At 50.9% G+C, this 16,202-nt stretch overlaps 8 protein-coding genes across 8 annotated transcripts; 2 read left to right on the plus strand and 6 right to left on the minus strand.

The window, feature by feature from the left end:
* Positions 1-265: 265 nt before the first annotated feature.
* Positions 266-976, minus strand: BO79DRAFT_239269 (cytochrome b-c1 complex subunit 9). The gene is made up of 5 exons (XM_025684895.1): positions 893-976; positions 759-841; positions 647-712; positions 533-581; positions 266-465 (listed from the first exon to the last, which is right to left on the minus strand). Exons 1-5 carry the CDS (start codon positions 902-904, stop codon positions 403-405), a joined length of 273 nt encoding a protein of 90 aa, XP_025537075.1. The 5' UTR covers positions 905-976; the 3' UTR covers positions 266-402.
* A 182-nt stretch (positions 977-1,158) lies between these two features.
* BO79DRAFT_210376 (putative RNA binding protein Pym) lies at positions 1,159-2,455 on the plus strand. Its single transcript, XM_025682793.1, has one exon. The coding sequence runs from the start codon at positions 1,328-1,330 to the stop codon at positions 1,988-1,990; it is 663 nt and encodes a 220-aa protein (XP_025537076.1). The 5' UTR covers positions 1,159-1,327; the 3' UTR covers positions 1,991-2,455.
* On the minus strand, positions 2,063-2,419 carry BO79DRAFT_37438 (uncharacterized protein). The gene has a single exon (XM_025689145.1). The coding sequence runs from the start codon at positions 2,306-2,308 to the stop codon at positions 2,135-2,137; it is 174 nt and encodes a 57-aa protein (XP_025537077.1). The 5' UTR covers positions 2,309-2,419; the 3' UTR covers positions 2,063-2,134.
* hem14 (oxygen-dependent protoporphyrinogen oxidase) lies at positions 2,447-4,487 on the minus strand. Its single transcript, XM_025681414.1, has 3 exons — positions 4,143-4,487; positions 3,379-4,059; positions 2,447-3,319 (listed from the first exon to the last, which is right to left on the minus strand). The coding sequence occupies exons 1-3, from the start codon at positions 4,464-4,466 to the stop codon at positions 2,531-2,533; spliced, it is 1,794 nt and encodes a 597-aa protein (XP_025537078.1). The 5' UTR covers positions 4,467-4,487; the 3' UTR covers positions 2,447-2,530.
* A 243-nt stretch (positions 4,488-4,730) lies between these two features.
* BO79DRAFT_177636 (mRNA-binding protein NAB2) lies at positions 4,731-6,712 on the minus strand. The gene is made up of 2 exons (XM_025679940.1): positions 6,053-6,712; positions 4,731-5,985 (listed from the first exon to the last, which is right to left on the minus strand). The coding sequence occupies exons 1-2, from the start codon at positions 6,484-6,486 to the stop codon at positions 4,935-4,937; spliced, it is 1,485 nt and encodes a 494-aa protein (XP_025537079.1). The 5' UTR covers positions 6,487-6,712; the 3' UTR covers positions 4,731-4,934.
* A 701-nt stretch (positions 6,713-7,413) lies between these two features.
* Positions 7,414-9,155, plus strand: BO79DRAFT_239273 (cytochrome P450; the record flags this gene model as incomplete). The annotated part of the gene is made up of 3 exons (XM_025684896.1): positions 7,414-7,498; positions 7,629-8,193; positions 8,276-9,155. The coding sequence occupies 3 exons, from the start codon at positions 7,414-7,416 to the stop codon at positions 9,129-9,131; spliced, it is 1,506 nt and encodes a 501-aa protein (XP_025537080.1). The 3' UTR covers positions 9,132-9,155.
* A 939-nt stretch (positions 9,156-10,094) lies between these two features.
* BO79DRAFT_37450 (glycoside hydrolase family 16 protein) lies at positions 10,095-11,728 on the minus strand. Its single transcript, XM_025689147.1, has 4 exons — positions 11,489-11,728; positions 10,879-11,433; positions 10,431-10,811; positions 10,095-10,361 (listed from the first exon to the last, which is right to left on the minus strand). Exons 1-4 carry the CDS (start codon positions 11,583-11,585, stop codon positions 10,294-10,296), a joined length of 1,101 nt encoding a protein of 366 aa, XP_025537081.1. The 5' UTR covers positions 11,586-11,728; the 3' UTR covers positions 10,095-10,293.
* Positions 11,729-11,949: 221 nt separating this feature from the next.
* Positions 11,950-12,965, minus strand: BO79DRAFT_153745 (uncharacterized protein; the record flags this gene model as incomplete). Its single annotated transcript, XM_025678726.1, has 5 exons — positions 11,950-12,158; positions 12,408-12,423; positions 12,446-12,525; positions 12,616-12,705; positions 12,917-12,965. 5 exons carry the CDS (start codon positions 12,963-12,965, stop codon positions 11,950-11,952), a joined length of 444 nt encoding a protein of 147 aa, XP_025537082.1.
* Positions 12,966-16,202: the final 3,237 nt, after the last annotated feature.

Genomic DNA, 16,202 nt, shown 5'->3' on the forward strand with positions numbered 1-16,202 from the left:
TAGACAATATGTGGAAGAGAAGAGGAGTGTCTAAGAGTTGGTTCGCCCATGACATCGAGGTACTGCAAACACCGGGGCTTGGCGCCACCGCGATTCTCATCCACGGCGTGTGAACGCCCGGTTGCCTTTCCCCCGCCCAGCTGGGCAACATCCGTGTGTTGCTTGACTACTGACCTGGCCTACGGGGTAGGATGACCTACATATGCATACCCTGCTCCTGGATGGACTGCTGAAAAACAAAAGTTACAGGTTATTGCGAATCTATCTCGTACAAACACCCTGGATTATAGCACTTCTCCTTCCCGGCACTCGGCTATAGTATAACATGGGAATGGATATTTTAAACCCCCTAGCACCACTTCTATTCTTTCATATGTAACACGGCGAGTATTATACCCGAATTTACTCATCGTCCTCATCGTCGGCCTTGTTGAGGTACTGGTGCTTAATGTCCTTCCATTGGCGCTGCAGTAGTGAAACGAACCCGTCAGTATAACCCATGCGGAAAGGTCGTGGGAGGGAAGAAACGTACGCCGCGGTTGAAAGAATCCCAGACCTTGTTGGAGGCAGTGTCGAAGGTCCTATTCCAAAGATAATTGTTTAGCGATTGTCACACCCCCGAAAGATCCCGATAACAGAAACGTACAGCTCGAAGGCGAAGGCACTGGCGAAGATGGTGGTCAGGTAGACCGCGTTACGGCGGATCAGGCCCCTATAAGTCGTTCAAAGATTTCCAATTAGCAAGACCATTCCATGACGGGCGACAAGTATCGATCGGATATCCGGAGTGAAAGGGGAGACATGCTGGTAGATAGCGGAAGCGAACTGGAACGGGAACACCCTGGAGTTAGCCATTGAACTGTGACAAAACCCATATAAAGAAAACACTTACAGCGCCGGCCATTGTGACGGTAATGGATAGAGAGATAGAGGGGGAAGGGAGCGGGGAAAGACAGCAAGGCAGAGAGGATGGGCGAGATGAGGTTGAAGATTCCAGTCAGGATCGAGTTCGGTTTGGCGGCCGCGAAAAGCAACAGCGGGAATCACCGGGTCGCTGATTGGCCAGTCGGAACACCACCTGCGCAGAGCCTCCGACTGGCCGCCTGGAGAATCAATCAACCTTACGTCGACTCGTCCACAATTTCAATGCGCTGTCGGGCTTGACTTGTGAATAACTGTGACAACATTTAATTCCAACGCATTCATCTCGAACCTTAAATCAGGGGGTGATTCTTACCGTGGAACTACTTGTCTTCCCCCTCAGGCCACAACTGACAATTTTCCCACTCGACCGACTCTCAACACCCCGCCTAACGAAAATAAAATCATGGCCTCCAACAAGCCTGGTGCGGTCAGTTCCTCCGGGATCACAACGAACGAATCCACAGGGGAACGCTACATTCCTTCGTCTGTCCGTGCCGACGGTTCCAAGCGACGAGAGATCCGTGTCCGACCGGGATACCGCCCTCCTGAGGATGTGGAACTATACAAAACCCGTGCGGCAGAGGCCTGGAAGAATCGCGGAAAAGGCGGGGTTCCCGGTGCCGATGGATTGAAGGACGATGAGGACACTTCGGCCAACAAGGCAGGTGGTGCAACCAACAACAAGAATGCGAAGCGTCGCGAAGCTAGAAAGAAGGCCAAGGCGACACAGGATGGTGCTACCAACGGCAAGGATGTGACTCGCATCGAGAACTGGCGTGCCGGTGCGCCCGAAGAGGCTAAGAAGCAATCGAACGGAGCCGAAAAGGACGCAGCACAGACCGAGGAGGCAGTCGACCCTGAAGCAGAGAAGGAAAAGAAGGCCCGCAATTTGAAGAAGAAGCTGAGGCAGGCTCGCGACCTGCGTGATAAGAAAGCCCAGGGCGAGGCCCTTCTTCCCGAGCAGTTGGAGAAGGTGATCAAGATTCAGGAGCTGATTCGCCAACTGGACGCCCTCGGGTTCGATTCGAACGGAGACAAGAAGGAGGCCACCGAAGTGAAGGAGTAGAGGGAACTACCGATTCGCAGAAGTAACCGTACTTCTTATTGATCAGGTCCTATTGTGCGACTTTCTGAAGGTGCTCCATTACAGCCATCCCGGTCACTGGCATCCATAAACGGCATTTATTCCGGGTCTCTGGTGACTTGATTGCTAGAGCATACCAATCCATACGACAGTCGATGCAGGAGTATCAAACCAGACTTTTGGAAGCAGCCCGGCTTCCTCAGCACTAGAGCCAAAGCGTATCAAGATATTCGCTACACGTCTTGGGCCTCGCGGATCTCTCGCCCGATCCATGATAGCCCTTCTCCCGACATAAGCCATCCGTGACAGTCTACCGAGGATGGCCTAATCCGGATGAAAGACATACTCTGTAACATTGTTACATTTTTACTGTGTTTTTATACTAGCTTCTCGCGGTACCAAATTGACATCTGGGATCACTACTAGCGATATCATATTCCCTTTCCTCCGCATAGTGCAGATAATCATACATTTGGTATCTTACATGCTAATATAGACATCAGAAGCCCGTGTAGGTCTGTCCTAGTAATGCTGACGCTCCGTAACGTGAACATTATCGAACCGAACCGGGGAAGTAGCTATGCCACCTTCCAGCTCCCAGTTATGGAAGTCATGCTTGGTCCAAGGTCGACGGCTGTTTCCAGGGCCAAGTTTCTTGGAGCCAACACCATACGACGAGGCTAGGTAACCTTGTCTGATGCAGTCCACTACGCCAATTCCCACAGTGCCATACCATGCACCAGCTAAGGTGAGTCGCTTATGAAAGTCACTCCGAACAGAATGCGAGAGCTCTTTCATGCGGGACAGGTGGCCAACTGTGTACTGGGGTATAGCATCGCGGAGCAACCGGGCGCGTGCCACAGACGGAGCCGTCTTGATTCCCAAGTGCCTATGAAGCAAGGCCTGGGCCATCTCAATTGCTTTATCCGGGTCAGGATAGTCGGACTCGCTCCAGCCGTCCCACAAATGGCCACCCATCATCACGGTGAGCTTTGTGCCGGGTGCAGTGTCCTGTCCTTCGCTGGACTGGGACCCGAAGATAACTCCCAAGGCCCGCTCGGGGTTCTGTTCAAAGGGAACCGAGCTAGGTAGCAGGTATCCGAACCCTTCAACTGGAACTAGGTCTGGATCCTCGTAATATAGGTTGACAACCATGACAGTCACTGCGTAGTTGTTCTGTCCTAGGTCGCGGATTGTATCAGAAGGTACGACACCCACCTTTGTGTTCTGTATCTGTCGAGCGAGACTCGAGGGCGCGTGGGTGGCAATTACACGGTTGTGAGTCTTTGACTCGTTCTTACCAAACCCGATCTACACTCATGTCAGCCTTCCAGTCCATTCGGTAGAAAAGAATGTAAGCTCCCACTCACGGTCAAGTCTTGAGTTTTCGGATTCTGGCCAAGCGAGGTTACTTCAGTTCCCGTCACAACTTCCACGTTTCTGGAACTCCGGAGCTGGGCAGCCATAGCATCTGTTAGTTGTCCCAAACCGTTCTTCAGCGTAAGAACGCTGGCATCTGAGACCACCGCACGCAGGCTCTTCCAGTAACGATCATCACTGTGGGATGGGACCGCCACCGATTCCAATGCCAACAACTCATCCATTGGCATAGCACGCATTTCTGACGCCCTCTGGGTCATCATGCCGTCCACTATAGATCCATATCTCTTCTCGAGTTCTCGTACATAGCCAATGGCCATTTCTGCACTCAGACGGTTTACGTCTCCCGCGAAAATGCCAGCCATGACCGCAGAAGCGAGATTCTCCGACATTTTGGGGGAGAACCGACGCGAAACAAAATCCGCGACTGATTCGTCACGGGAGAGAATGTGGGTATTTTCAGCTCTTTTTGGCTTCTCGAAGATAGCGCTATATAGAAAAGTCTCGAACAACGGCTCCATCAAAAGTGTCCAGGCTGTCTTGAGCAATCCCTCTGTGGGTGGAAATGGCAGGCGCACGAGATGATCGGGGTAGTAGATGTAACGATTTTGAGCTGCGGGCGATTTCTTGTCGCAGATCAGAACTTCATCCAATAAATCCAAGTTCATTATCTGCAGCATTGATCCAGTATTGTTAGCCATAGGCAATCCACCGAGATGCTTCGATTGAAGCTAGTACTGGCGTCCTGGCTTACCAGATCCATCATGGGAAGGCACGAGGGACTACTCGTCCTCAAGGTGCGCGGACCATATTCGAAGACGACATGTCCTCCAGGGACAGGAATCTGCTCGGAGGAGAGCCAGCCTCCCAAATGGGAGGACTTCTCATAAAGCGTGACTTTGGAGCACGACGGGTCGCGCGATAGTTGGTAGGCCGCTGTGAGGCCGGTGATGCCACCGCCTATGACCGCAGCGTCAAACTGTTTGGTATGCACAGCGTGCCTCTGACCCCTGTGGAGGAGAGCCAATGGCGCTCGCACTTGCCGGAACGCACGGCTGGAAGCACATGGTAACCGCATGTTAGCGATAATGAAAGACACTGGGGCCAGCAACCAAGTGTCCAGGGTGGGTGCTCAACGGGGGTGGAGGAAGCGGAAGAGCTGCGGAGCGGAGGGGCCGCTAGCAGAAGCTCCGATGGCCGACCGCAATAAAGAGTTGACGACCGGCATATGCACTCCAGTTACTACGAAGGTCCCCAACGACAAGATCACTATTACAAGGCTGAAAAGTACTACTCAACTCACTGACTAGGTCGTGCAGAACATAAGCAATCTCATGATATCCAGATTCTATTTACAAAGCCACCGTAAGTATTCTTTACTGCCATTGCCATGACCATAACATAAAGTAGATCGAAATTGAACGCCCTCCCAAGTAAGCACCCGCGCACACAAAATAATACATGAGATCTCTCCGGCATCATATGGGGAATTGGACAATGTGGAATCATCAAAAGAAATGTGGTCAGGTTGATCCAACGCTGGAATCTAAGTCGCGATCTCCTGACTCTGAGAACCTTCCCCGGCCGTGTCAGGCTTAATCAACTCTTCTGTACCCTCCTCCTCTGCAACAAACTTCCGTTCGCTCACATGCTCTTTCGAGCCCGGAGTCCACACCTTGTCGGAGAAGGCACCCTTTTGGCCCTCGGCATGCTTGTAAGGGCAGCTCGGATTAAGGCAAGGTGTGAATTTGCATGGGGTTTGGATGTGAGTAAACTTGCAGCCTTCCTGAGAGCAGTCGGCTCCATTCCGACAAAGGGGCATGCTGGGATGTTTGAAGTGACAATGAGGGTTGGCGCAGTTGGGGAAGAATCTGCAGAGCTCCTCCGCCTGATGCGCCGACTTGACGGCAGGTGAAGGGTGGCGACCTGTGCACTTGCGGTTCTTACAAGCAGCCCCGTAAGTGCAAATATCCGAAACGTCGACCGGAGAACCTTCGGGGGCGGCGGGCGACTGGTGTGCAAACGGGCAGTCCTTCCTGGTACACCGGAGGTTGAAGCGACAGACAGTGTTGGTATTGCTTTCATCCTGGCCCCCTTCCTGTCCAGCCTGATCAGGTTTCGTATCCATGTCAACATCTCCCGACTGCTCGTGATGGTTGTTATGGCGCTGACCGCGGTGCCGATGGCCATGCTGACGTTCGACTCGATCGAACAAAGACCGGCCATTTTGGGAGCCATTTTGCTGGAAAGCCGGGTTGATTGCCGGGGGAACAAAACCGGGCATAATCTGCGCCATCATACGAGCTTGCTCCTCAAGCAGAGACATGAGGTGCATCTGATCCGACTGAGTCATGTTCATCATGTTGCCCATATTCATTCCACCCATCTGACGACCACCGGGCATTCTGCCGCCTCCATTTTGATTGAAGCGGCCCTTTCCGTGCTCGCGGCCGTGGGAGTTGACCCGTCCACCGCCAGCTTGACCGCGGACTCGATGTAAAGCCGAGTCCCCACGGTCCATCGAGCGAATTATCTGGTTGAGCATTCTACCACGTCCACCACCACGACCATTGCGCATGGCCTTCGGTCCCGTCGGTCTAGAACCAAAAAAAGAGAGGTTAGTTTATATCGCCAACTTGGGTATGGGGAGGAGAGAAAACCCACATCGAGTCGCCTTGGCCTGCATCGCCCATGCTCATATCGGCATCTTGCGCACTGCCATCAAAGCCGGACATTTGTGAAGGAGCAGACTCTTGATCACCAAATGACGGAATTGCCTGTGCAGAGGAAGCCTCGTTGGGTGCCGGGGCACCCCCGCCATTGATCTGTTGGTTGAGAATTTCGACTTGTTCGAAGAGCCATCTCGAGAAATCGAGGGCCTGTGTATCGCCTTCACCGAGGCCGCCGAGAAGATCATTGGAGAGTTCGCCGGCGATCTGTTCCTGAGTCTTGCCATTCGCCAGCATTAAGATCACATAATCGGTAAGGGCTGAGTCGTCGCCACCGTCGGAGCTCCAACCCATCTCGACCAGCTTCGGGGGAATGACATGACCCAGCGCCTCAGCGAGCGGGGTTCCTGCGGTGACCATTGTAGTCATGATGCAAACGCACGAGTGCTGAAGAGCGACCTAGGAGTGACACAGACGTAGGCGAGGAAATGTAGGAGGGACGGCACGGGGTATCGTAGAACGCCGCGCCACTGAACCCAGAAGGCGCTATTGAGACGACTCGCTAGTTTATATAATAGATTTCCCGGAGCCAAAGATTGTCAAGAATCGGAGGCTATACAGGACGGAGGGAAAGAGCTGAGGGAAGAGGAGGGATGTTTTGGGGAGAGATCTGGTATCCGTCGCAGGAACTTTGCTTCGCCGATGATGAAAGTCGCGCGCCACATTAGTCACGTGCTAGGTACTGCCGTGGCGCAGTCGCCAACTGGCGAGTTTAGCTGCGAATTGCCCCAGAGAGAAATGCCGGAAACTTAGCATCTACCACTTCACCTCAATGCTTTTGACATGTGGTGTCATCTCGCAATTGGCTGTCATTGAGGGTCATAGAGGGTCATATGCTCTTTTCAGTTAGGACATAGAAGTTTGTACAAGGATCAAGAACCCGACCAATTGAGCCGGATCCACACTCCATACCAGCAGTTCATTTCAGCTCCATCAGATGCGCCAAATTGCTTTACTCGGCTAGCTCTCTAGCTTCACATTCCTCTTCTTGATTTTCCCGATCTGCAACCACCATTCCAATACAGGAACCTCGGGTCAGCAGTGACTCCTTCTAATTGTTTAGCAATGCGCGGGGTTCACTGGTCCTGAACGAGCGGAGCAATCAAAATGAGAGTTTTAATCAAACGAGCGGGGGTCTTGCATCTTGGATGACATATAGTCGAGCTTTTGGCTAAATAGTGCATGACTCGTGTCCACGAGCATAATAATCAAATGCATTCCTGCGCCGTGGCTTTTCAATCCTTATCTATACCATAATTCATCACACTTCCCTCTCGAGGCCTTTGCCCTGGTGCCATGCTTGAATATCTTGTTGACCAGGTGAGCCCCATGAAGGCATCCGCTTGCCTCGTGGGGATCTTTTTTCTTGCATGTCTCGTTCGTAAGATCCAAGTGTCTTGGGAAATCTCTCGACTGGGCCTGAGGGCTCCACGCATGCGATTCCGGCTGCCATACGGTCTGTAAATACCACCCTTCCACAATAATCCATAGGCTAACCTAGATATCCCCAGCCCTGGACAATGTTTACGGCTATGTGATGGCAAACCGGAGGTGTGAGGATCTCACTCACTGGCAAAATCTCATGGAGACTGCCCATGGCACATCAACCATCGATCATGTCCAAACCGCTGAACTGGATTTTGGTATTTCAAACCGAGTCATCATCACCAAGGACCCCGAGAACATCAGAGCTTTACTCACTGGCCAATTTGCGGACTATGGCAAAGGAGAGCCTTTTCATCACGACTGGAAAGAGTTCTTAGGCGACAGTATCTTCGTCACGGATGGCGAACTATGGTCTCGCTCGCGTCAACTCATTCGGCCTATGTTCACCAGGGACCGCATCGTGGACACCGAACTCTTCGAGCATCACGTCCAACACCTTATCCCCCTCCTGGCAGGAACCAAGAGCAACAAAGTCGTCGACCTAACTCCCCTGTTCCTCCGATACACTCTAGACGCTGCGACAGCCTATCTCTTCGGCGAAGGCACCAACAGCCTGCAGAATCCAGCCACCAGCTTCGCCGACGCCTTCAGCTACGTACAACACCGACAGGGCGAGATATTTCGCTACGGGTATGTTACATTCCCTCAAAACACCCTCCCTCCTGCTATCTTCATTCCCTCCAAGCATCAACTAACCTAACCCCCAACCCAGCCCCTTCAACCCCATCCTCTCCCGTACCAAATTCCGCCAAAAGCTCAGGATAATGAACGAATTCATGGCCCCCTTCATCCAACGCGCCCTATCCCTCAGTCCCGAAGAACTCGACAAGTCCCTCTCAAAGCAAGAAACATTCATCCACGCCCTAGCCCGCTTCACCCGAGACCCCCAAGTCATCCGCGACCAACTAACCGCCATCCTACTCGCCGGCCGCGACACAACCGCCACGACTCTCGCATTCTGCTTCTTCGAATTATCCCGCAACCCCTCCGTAGTCAAAGCACTCAGATCCGAAATCGCCTCCCGACTAGGTCTGGGCCCATCCGGCCGCAAACCCACATACACGGACCTCAAAGAAATGAAATACCTCACCGCCGTGCTTAACGAAACGATGCGCGTCTACCCCGTTGTTCCATTCAACGTTCGCTATGCATTGAAGAACACGACCCTCCCCCGTGGCGGTGGCCCCGATGGCACCGGACCTGTAGGCGTTCGTGCCAACACTCGGGTGATGTACTCGACCATGATGATGCAGAGGGATCCGGTGCTTTACCCGCCCCCTGGAAGTAATAAGAACTATTTCGACCCTGGAAAGTGGATCCCCGAGAGATGGATGGGTGATTGGGTGCCGAAACCGTGGTATTTTGTTCCGTTTAATGGTGGACCTAGGATCTGTTTGGGACAGCAGTTCGCGATGATTGAGATGGGATTTACCGTTGTAAGGATCTTGCAGGTTTACGAGTCACTGACGGCTGTGCCGCCAGCCGGGAAGGATAAGGTCGAGGATCCGATGTTGAGGTTTGAAATCACTTTGAATCCGGGTTGTGAGTTGAATTGTGTTTTTGAGTGATGTTGAGGATAAGTTGAAAAAGAGATGAGGTTATGGAATACTACGGTAGTCTGTGCTTACTTCTTGCTGACAGTTTATGATGCCTGGATTTCTGTTTTACCTGTATTGGATCTTCATTTTCCTAATTACATCCTTTTTATCTATTTTCACACCATATATATTTACTTGACTGTTCCCTATAGCTTCATCGTGATCTAGACCTCTTCGATTGTAGGTTAAGATTCTCAGTCTTAGCATTGCCATGCTGCAGTGGCTAGAAATTCCCCCTTCTGAACAGATACGGTTATTTTAGTGTCAGATGGTCGGGTGTCGATGTAGGCCATCTGAATATTTACAGTGCATTTTGTACTAAGTACTCGGTTGTTCGGCCGTCTGTCTTCTTTTGTGATAGCGTCTCAAGTGGGATTTTTGGGACGAACATGAGGAGGGTCTGCCGTCGAACGACTTATGAAGTGACCTAGTATACTTTTTATGAACCTGACTATTCCCGCGGGGGAAGGATACCTCAAATCAACTGACTTGCTCAATGAGGTCTGATCAAGCACTGTTATCATTTATCCTCTTCTTCTGCCAAATCTTCAGAACCTTCAACATCACAATTAGTATGGGCTACAAGAAACACCGACCGTGTCAACAAAAGCAATATTATTGATTAAGAGCTACCAACGCCAATTGACATCCAATTAAGCCACAGCACGTGGTGCAATTAGCGAGCTCGTCTGACTCGCCTGTTTCGTGATTCAACGCCAAACCTATGCTGTACATAGCTCATGAAGATCTCTATCATAAACAAGGAAGAAGGAAAGGGGCCATTCATTCATATACACTTCGTCGTAATGTCGTGTTATAGTAGTCGTCGTTTCGTAAGCATAACTGTCGTCGAGTAGCGGTGCTGGTACCGTTTAGACCTGATCAATTTTTCAACAGTCGTTGCGCAGGGTATCAGAGCATGATCACTGTGCTAATAAGCACACACATCACATTCATGCCAATGTGAATCCTATCTGGTCTTCCCGCAGTATTCACATTTGGGGCTGCGTGATTGGTTGAAGTAGGAGAGAGATGTCTGGTCGTGGTGGAGCTACCAGCATGAGTGGCGGAACTAGTGTGGCCAGCAGCACTCGTCGAGGAAGCAGTCAAACTTGGAGTTCTTGAGAGGGATTTAGAGACGGAGGGGGAGGATGAAGCCGGCCGAGATTGCGAGCAGGCTGATATACACTGGGAGGAAGACTAAAAGCAGTACCGATTTAGCGTGAGATCCGGAAGTTTGTATAAAAGGTTGTTAAGGGAAATGCTCACTCACAGAAGCCGCGCTAGGCGGCTGGATTTGTCTAGAACCAGAATATGTCCAGCCAGAAGGCAGCGATGTCGATGTTGCTGTCGCAACCCAAGGCCAGACATCTGGAGTCACAAAGCTCGATGTTTCACGATGAGTGCCGCTCCAAGGGATAGGGATACTGGCAACTGTCGACGTCACAGTGGGTGCTGACTCAATTGAGGTCATTGTATCGGCCCCAATGTTTCCGTTAACCTGACCTCCGTTGGCAGTGATTGACGTCCAGTCCCCACTCTCATCACCATATGAGTATGACGATCCGGTGGAATAGTCCGTGACTTTGAGGGACTTCAAGTACATTGTGTAGGGTCCAGCGCTGTAATCCGTCGTACCTCCGGCCCAATCTAAGACAAACATTAGCATATTGCACACCAGTGGAAGTACTGCAGTGACATATGGCTAGGTACTCACCGATTGTACCTTGAGGGTTACTGGGATCGCCTCCAGCCCAGATTCCTACTTTGACTACCATGGGGGTCTGGGGGTACTGGTTCGTGTCAGCAGTATCCGGCGTAAGCACTCTGACCGTTGTGCCATCGATCTGCCAGACGATTTGCTTGCTCGTCCAGTCCACGGTATAGGTGTGAAAGTCGTCGTGGTTCCCAGGATCATTATGGGTAGCTCCACGATTGTAACTACTTGTATCTCCTTTTCCGAAGTAGTTGGTTTGCACAAGCTGGTCGTTCCCTCCAAGCCATTCCCAGTCGATCTCATCCAAGTCATCGGACTGCAAAACGGCACTGCTGACAATGCCAGTTCCAGGGGCAGCCTTGATTACGTATTCGACGTGCCCAAACATGATGTACCAGTTGGACTGGATCAATGGCGCATCTCCCTGTTGAGCCACGGTGAACTCGGCACCATTGTCACCATAGGTCGGGCTGCCGGTTGCAGTAAAGTCGGACGAACTGCCTTGAGTGAAGTCATAGCTCGCAGATTTCCCCAGTGCGGGATCCGCAGGACATGCTTTAGAAGTATTAGCTGCGCCTGCCCATCAAAACATACGATTTTGGGCACTTACATTTCTTCAGTGGATTACAATTGGTATATGTCTGCGCTGCCACTAAGCTGGCGCTGGAAAGAAGAGCGACTGTCGAGCTAACAAGCGGAAGTCTCATGGTGGGAACGAAATATTCCGGTGATTCACTCAATTGGGGTCGTCAACTGCAATCAGGGTACAGATTGAGAGGGCAGACAAGAGTTCGATAACCAGTGATGTATTTGCGTATATCTTTCCGTTTGGAGGAGAGGAGGGGTGGAATCGGAATGAGAGGGATATTAAACAGGAGGATGGGCAGGTACTGAGGATCAATCCTAGGTTAATGCAAGACCACTTTGGCCGGCGAAGTCACGGCGCAGGAAGGTGCCGGTGGTGGTAGTGAGGAGTCAAAACTCGAGGCAGCCATCATTCACAAGCGAAGAGTAGGGACGTAATCATATTTAAGGCACAGACGAAATTAGTTGCGGAGGAAGGTGCACTTCTCACTGTCCGTGTGGACAGCTCCGACTCCTCGTACTCCATCGAAAGGTCGGACTGATGGTTTTCTTGGTCCAGCCTCCTCGCTTTTGCTGTTGCTCCATCTCGGGCCCGTCATCGCCATTATGCCCGATCGGGCAGTCACCGGGTCGCTCATGGGGCCTCATCACCGCCCCATCCGCCCCGCTGATTGGCTCAGGACTGTCGACCATGACTGTACCTTACGTAGAGGATGCGACCACAAGGAAATGAGTTTGAATGATCTCTCTGTGTGGAGTATCGAATAGGCAAAAGTATTATCCCTAAGGAATGGGATGGACCTATCAGCTCGATAGCAATTCTCTCAAATCTTTGTTTAGTAGCTTTCAATGTTGTCTGCTCTTGATACAAGATGTATCAATGAAGGATCTAACATTCTCAGCGGCAGGCGCCGCCCACTTTCCACCAAAGTAACTTTGCTTACTTGAATAGGCAATAAGCTGTCTACCCGTCAGTCCAAACCACAATACCAGGACAGGCCATCACTTGACACCTTTCGCATATTAAACGGCAGATAAGTATTCCGTACCCCGTAGTACACCCTGAGATTTCGTGCTCTGCAGCATGTCCTATACAGCCATCGACCGCTTGAGGACAGCGGCGGTCGTTCCAACAATAGCATCAACCGCCACCTGAGTTGGAGTCGATCACCGCCCGTCCGCTCCACCCCCAGCCTCCTCTTTTTCCATCGGCACCTATCAGGCCTTCGGGACCCTGGTGATCTAGAACCACAACCCAACAATATCTCTTTTTATAAGAAGTAGCTCCTGGCTAGTCTATCTGGCATACATCATTCCGCTTTGCTGCAGGATTTTCTCGTGGGCCTCTCTGCCATGTCCGATTCATGCTTACGCTCCACCCACCACGGGAAGCAGCTTCACGTAGAGCAGAATTCTGCTCTCTATCAATTATCTCACTGGGTTCAGGTGACACAGCCCCTGTCTACCCAAACCTTGTTCACAGATAATTGTAGAGCCACCATGGTTAATTGACATGGCCCGCTTAGCCGCTGATATCAGAGCGACGCTGTGGCTTGGCGATGGCGAAGTATATGTGTTTTCTGGGGAACCATCGCAAAAAATTGACTTTCAACCAGATACAGTATGATCAAATTCCATCTCTCGAGCGTCAACTATGTTCTTGGGCAGTATGACATCGTCGCACCCTAACAAGTAACTGAGCCAAACGAACACTCTCTTCTAGCGCATCTAGAACAGTCCAGGACATCCAACCGTGGGAACTGTCACTTTACATATGCCCGTAGTAGGATGTAAAATGGTTTCAGATCAGGCAGAGCCGTTCATAGGCATCAGGTAATCCCTCTTTACTTGGATACAATTCTCGAGGGGTGCTCTTTGCTTCATCAGTGACCTGCAGGTGCCATTCGGAATTATTAACCCGACTACGTAGCACTTCCGATCTCCTCATGGAGAATGCATCTCTACTGCGCCCCATTATGCGGGTCAACTGTGATGTCTGCCTGCATGCTAAAAGTAGTAGTGCTCCAGGTTGGTGCCTTTTTCAATCGGTCCATGGTATAGATACTATCCGGCCAATAGTAGCATACTTTGTATATATAGTATTCTCTAACCCTGAAGATTCGAAGAGTTGTTGCCATTGGCGAAAATCGAAACCCTAAGAATGATAATACCCCGGGATAATAGTAATATATATTTTCAGCATATTACTCAGGCTTCGATACCGTCAAGGTATTTCTAATAGTTAGATAGTAGCACCACTTCGAATATATAGGCAGAAGACTTCAAACAGTGTGGTGCACTGCGTGCACCCAACATCTGTGGCGCTATAGGTCAACGGATACTACTCGAACATTGTCCAAGAGCAAGAATATGGCAGTGGAACCATACCCAATGGCCCCCATTTCGACATTGCTTATTTGTACGACAAAAGCAATTCTGTTGAACAGGTGTTGAGAATCTGCTTTCCACCTTCTAAAAGGGTCACTGGCTAGTGCTGTATCTTTGGCAATTGCCCAGCTCGGTTAACCTTACTGATATGGGATGTGTCATTTGTTTTGTACACCCGCAAACCTAGAAGGGTAGGAGTGTCGCCGAAACTTACTTACAGTAACTACTAATCCAATACCGCATCCGTCCAGGTCGATCAACATATATTTAATTTCGTCTTTTCCATCTCATCCACCTTGCACCGCTCCTGAACATGCCTCTTCGTTTTATACAAGGGGTAAAAGGGTCATATTAGAAGGGAAATTCCTGAAACAAACAAGTATGTTTCAGAGGGTTCTTGGTTGCACACATATTCGATTCTCTCGTAACCAGAGTGAAACCGCCATGGCCATAGGAGCTCCCCCCCTCTTTCGCAGAAAAGTGCCCCAAACCATACCGGCTAAGCAGACAACTCGTACCTAAGCGAGCGCTCCGAAACCCCTCAATGGGAAGGACGGGCGCAAAAGAATGAAAAGTGACGGTGTGGGGTTGAGCCAGTGGGGGCAGTTCAAGGATCAAAGATTTGCTGCATATTCGGAACAATATCCCTAAAGAGCATGGACCACCAAGCCATTAATTGGGTCCATCAAAATTACTAGTAAGGTGTCTTATATTTAGAAAGTACTGAGTACAATGCGGCTTTTCAACGACGGTGACTTGGAGAGATTAAACCGTAAATAAATAGCATGCTTGCGTCCGGTACTCCCTAGACTTCTTGCTAAAGGTGCAATGATCTGGCGATCAACGGAACGCCACAATCGCTCATGTGCAGGAGTCCTTGCTCAGGAGTGGGATGACATGAGATCTGATTGGTAGGACAGGCCCGGTAGTGTTGACCGTAGATACTCCGTTCGCTTATGAAAAAGAAAAAAGAGAAGGAAAAAGGCGTGTCTGGATAGACAGCTGAAACTTACCAAGTATCATCAGCTGCTCAAAATCTCAGCCCATTATCCAACCAATGCCGCTTTAACCGTCAGGATTTGGGATGACTAAAAACTTGCCGGACAAGGGCCGTGGAAGTTTTGCCGGGTATCCCGGCTTCCAAAAAGGTGTTGTGTCACTTGTGTGTGCTACAGTAGTAGTAAGTAGCATCGCAAGCTAGTTGTGATTATCTGCCGTAGTGTATGTATCCTGTTGAAGCACGGACATCCTCACGGACCATGCATGCCCCGGAAATGACCCTTGAAAGCTCCCTAAATGGTTCAACAAAGTGAATCTGAGCTGGCGGATTAAATCTTAATAATAAGATTTCTCATGCCGGAAATGCAAACTCAAGCCTCTAAGGTATCGGGACTTTGTCCCAATCGGTACGACCCTTTTGGAGCGACAGAGAAGTAGACCAGTCGGATCTTGACATCATGCCCACCGGTCAAACCAGTTGGGGACTTTTCATGGGAGGGAGCTTACAGTAGCTTCCGAGCAGCGGTCCACCAGAAATCTGAACCACTCCCCCTCCCCAAAATTCCACAAGAGGGAGCTGCTACTGCTGCTGCTGCTGCTGTTTGCTGCTGCTCGGTCCGGTTTAGCGGGTTGCTCGTGGTCAGAGCCTCAACGCCTTTCCAACTCTGCGCAGGTTCACTCCTCCCGCCGACCGTCACCACCACCACTTTAACCACCACCTAAACTCCCCATCCATGCGAACCTCACCTGTTCGGTTCATGCTGGTGGTTTTCTGACTTTCTCTCATTCCCCTTCCCTCCCCCCTCTTCTCCCCTCTTCTTTTATTAATTCCCTGAACTTCTTCTATTCCTCTCCCGTCCCGCCCCCTTTTCTCCCTACCCCCCACCTGCCGTCATTCTTGAAGCCTGTCGCAGGCCTGGCTGTCCTCGTCCCAGAATGTGCGATGGCGTTTCCTGACCGCTGCCGCTCACCCTCCAGAACATGAAGCACGTCTTGACACCGTCGCGCCCGACGCTAAACCCCGTGCCACGTTCGTATACTGTTCGTACTGTGATAACTGCCTGTGGCAAGCCTTCCCTTGCCTGTGGTACATCTTTCGCTGAGACCTTCGGGTTACTTTCAGAGTTTATGTAATCTTTGCCTATACCGACGACGCAGTATCTATATCCCCACGCCATTCGAGATCAGCCCCCCGATCGGATCTACCAGCAGTTCCTCCCACGACACCTTCACGAGCTCATAATTAACTCCCTCACTTTTTGGTCACCATCAATTCGATATCGATCTCATTAATGCTTTCCCTCCTTCCCCCTATTTCCCTCTTCGGCAACCGCTTCAGGTGACAGTCCGTC

The sequence above is a fragment of the Aspergillus costaricaensis genome, assembly GCF_003184835.1.
Source record: "Aspergillus costaricaensis CBS 115574 unplaced genomic scaffold BO79scaffold_26, whole genome shotgun sequence".
NCBI classification, from domain to species: Eukaryota; Fungi; Ascomycota; class Eurotiomycetes; order Eurotiales; family Aspergillaceae; genus Aspergillus; species Aspergillus costaricensis.

Excerpts from the sequence above, each read along its gene's own strand:
- BO79DRAFT_239269 (XM_025684895.1), bottom strand. Across the intron at positions 713-758 it reads CCGATCGATACTTGTCGCCC|GGGCCTGATCCGCCGTAACG; the intron begins GTCATGGAATGG and ends AACGACTTATAG. Across the intron at positions 582-646 it reads AGTGCCTTCGCCTTCGAGCT|GACCTTCGACACTGCCTCCA; the intron begins GTACGTTTCTGT and ends TCTTTGGAATAG.
- BO79DRAFT_210376 (XM_025682793.1), top strand. The coding sequence starts at position 1,328 with ATGGCCTCCAACAAGCCTGGTGCGGTCAGTTCCTCCGGGATCACAACG.
- BO79DRAFT_37438 (XM_025689145.1), bottom strand. The coding sequence starts at position 2,308 with ATGGCTTATGTCGGGAGAAGGGCTATCATGGATCGGGCGAGAGATCCG.
- hem14 (XM_025681414.1), bottom strand. The coding sequence starts at position 4,466 with ATGCGGTTACCATGTGCTTCCAGCCGTGCGTTCCGGCAAGTGCGAGCG. Across the intron at positions 4,060-4,142 it reads GCCTTCCCATGATGGATCTG|ATAATGAACTTGGATTTATT; the intron begins GTAAGCCAGGAC and ends TCAATGCTGCAG. Across the intron at positions 3,320-3,378 it reads CGAAAACTCAAGACTTGACC|ATCGGGTTTGGTAAGAACGA; the intron begins GTGAGTGGGAGC and ends ACATGAGTGTAG.
- BO79DRAFT_177636 (XM_025679940.1), bottom strand. The coding sequence starts at position 6,486 with ATGACTACAATGGTCACCGCAGGAACCCCGCTCGCTGAGGCGCTGGGT. Across the intron at positions 5,986-6,052 it reads GCAGGCCAAGGCGACTCGAT|ACCGACGGGACCGAAGGCCA; the intron begins GTGGGTTTTCTC and ends TTTTGGTTCTAG.
- BO79DRAFT_37450 (XM_025689147.1), bottom strand. The coding sequence starts at position 11,585 with ATGAGACTTCCGCTTGTTAGCTCGACAGTCGCTCTTCTTTCCAGCGCC. Across the intron at positions 10,812-10,878 it reads TAACCCTCAAGGTACAATCG|ATTGGGCCGGAGGTACGACG; the intron begins GTGAGTACCTAG and ends TGTTTGTCTTAG. Across the intron at positions 10,362-10,430 it reads GCCTAGCGCGGCTTCTGTGA|TCTTCCTCCCAGTGTATATC; the intron begins GTGAGCATTTCC and ends TACTGCTTTTAG.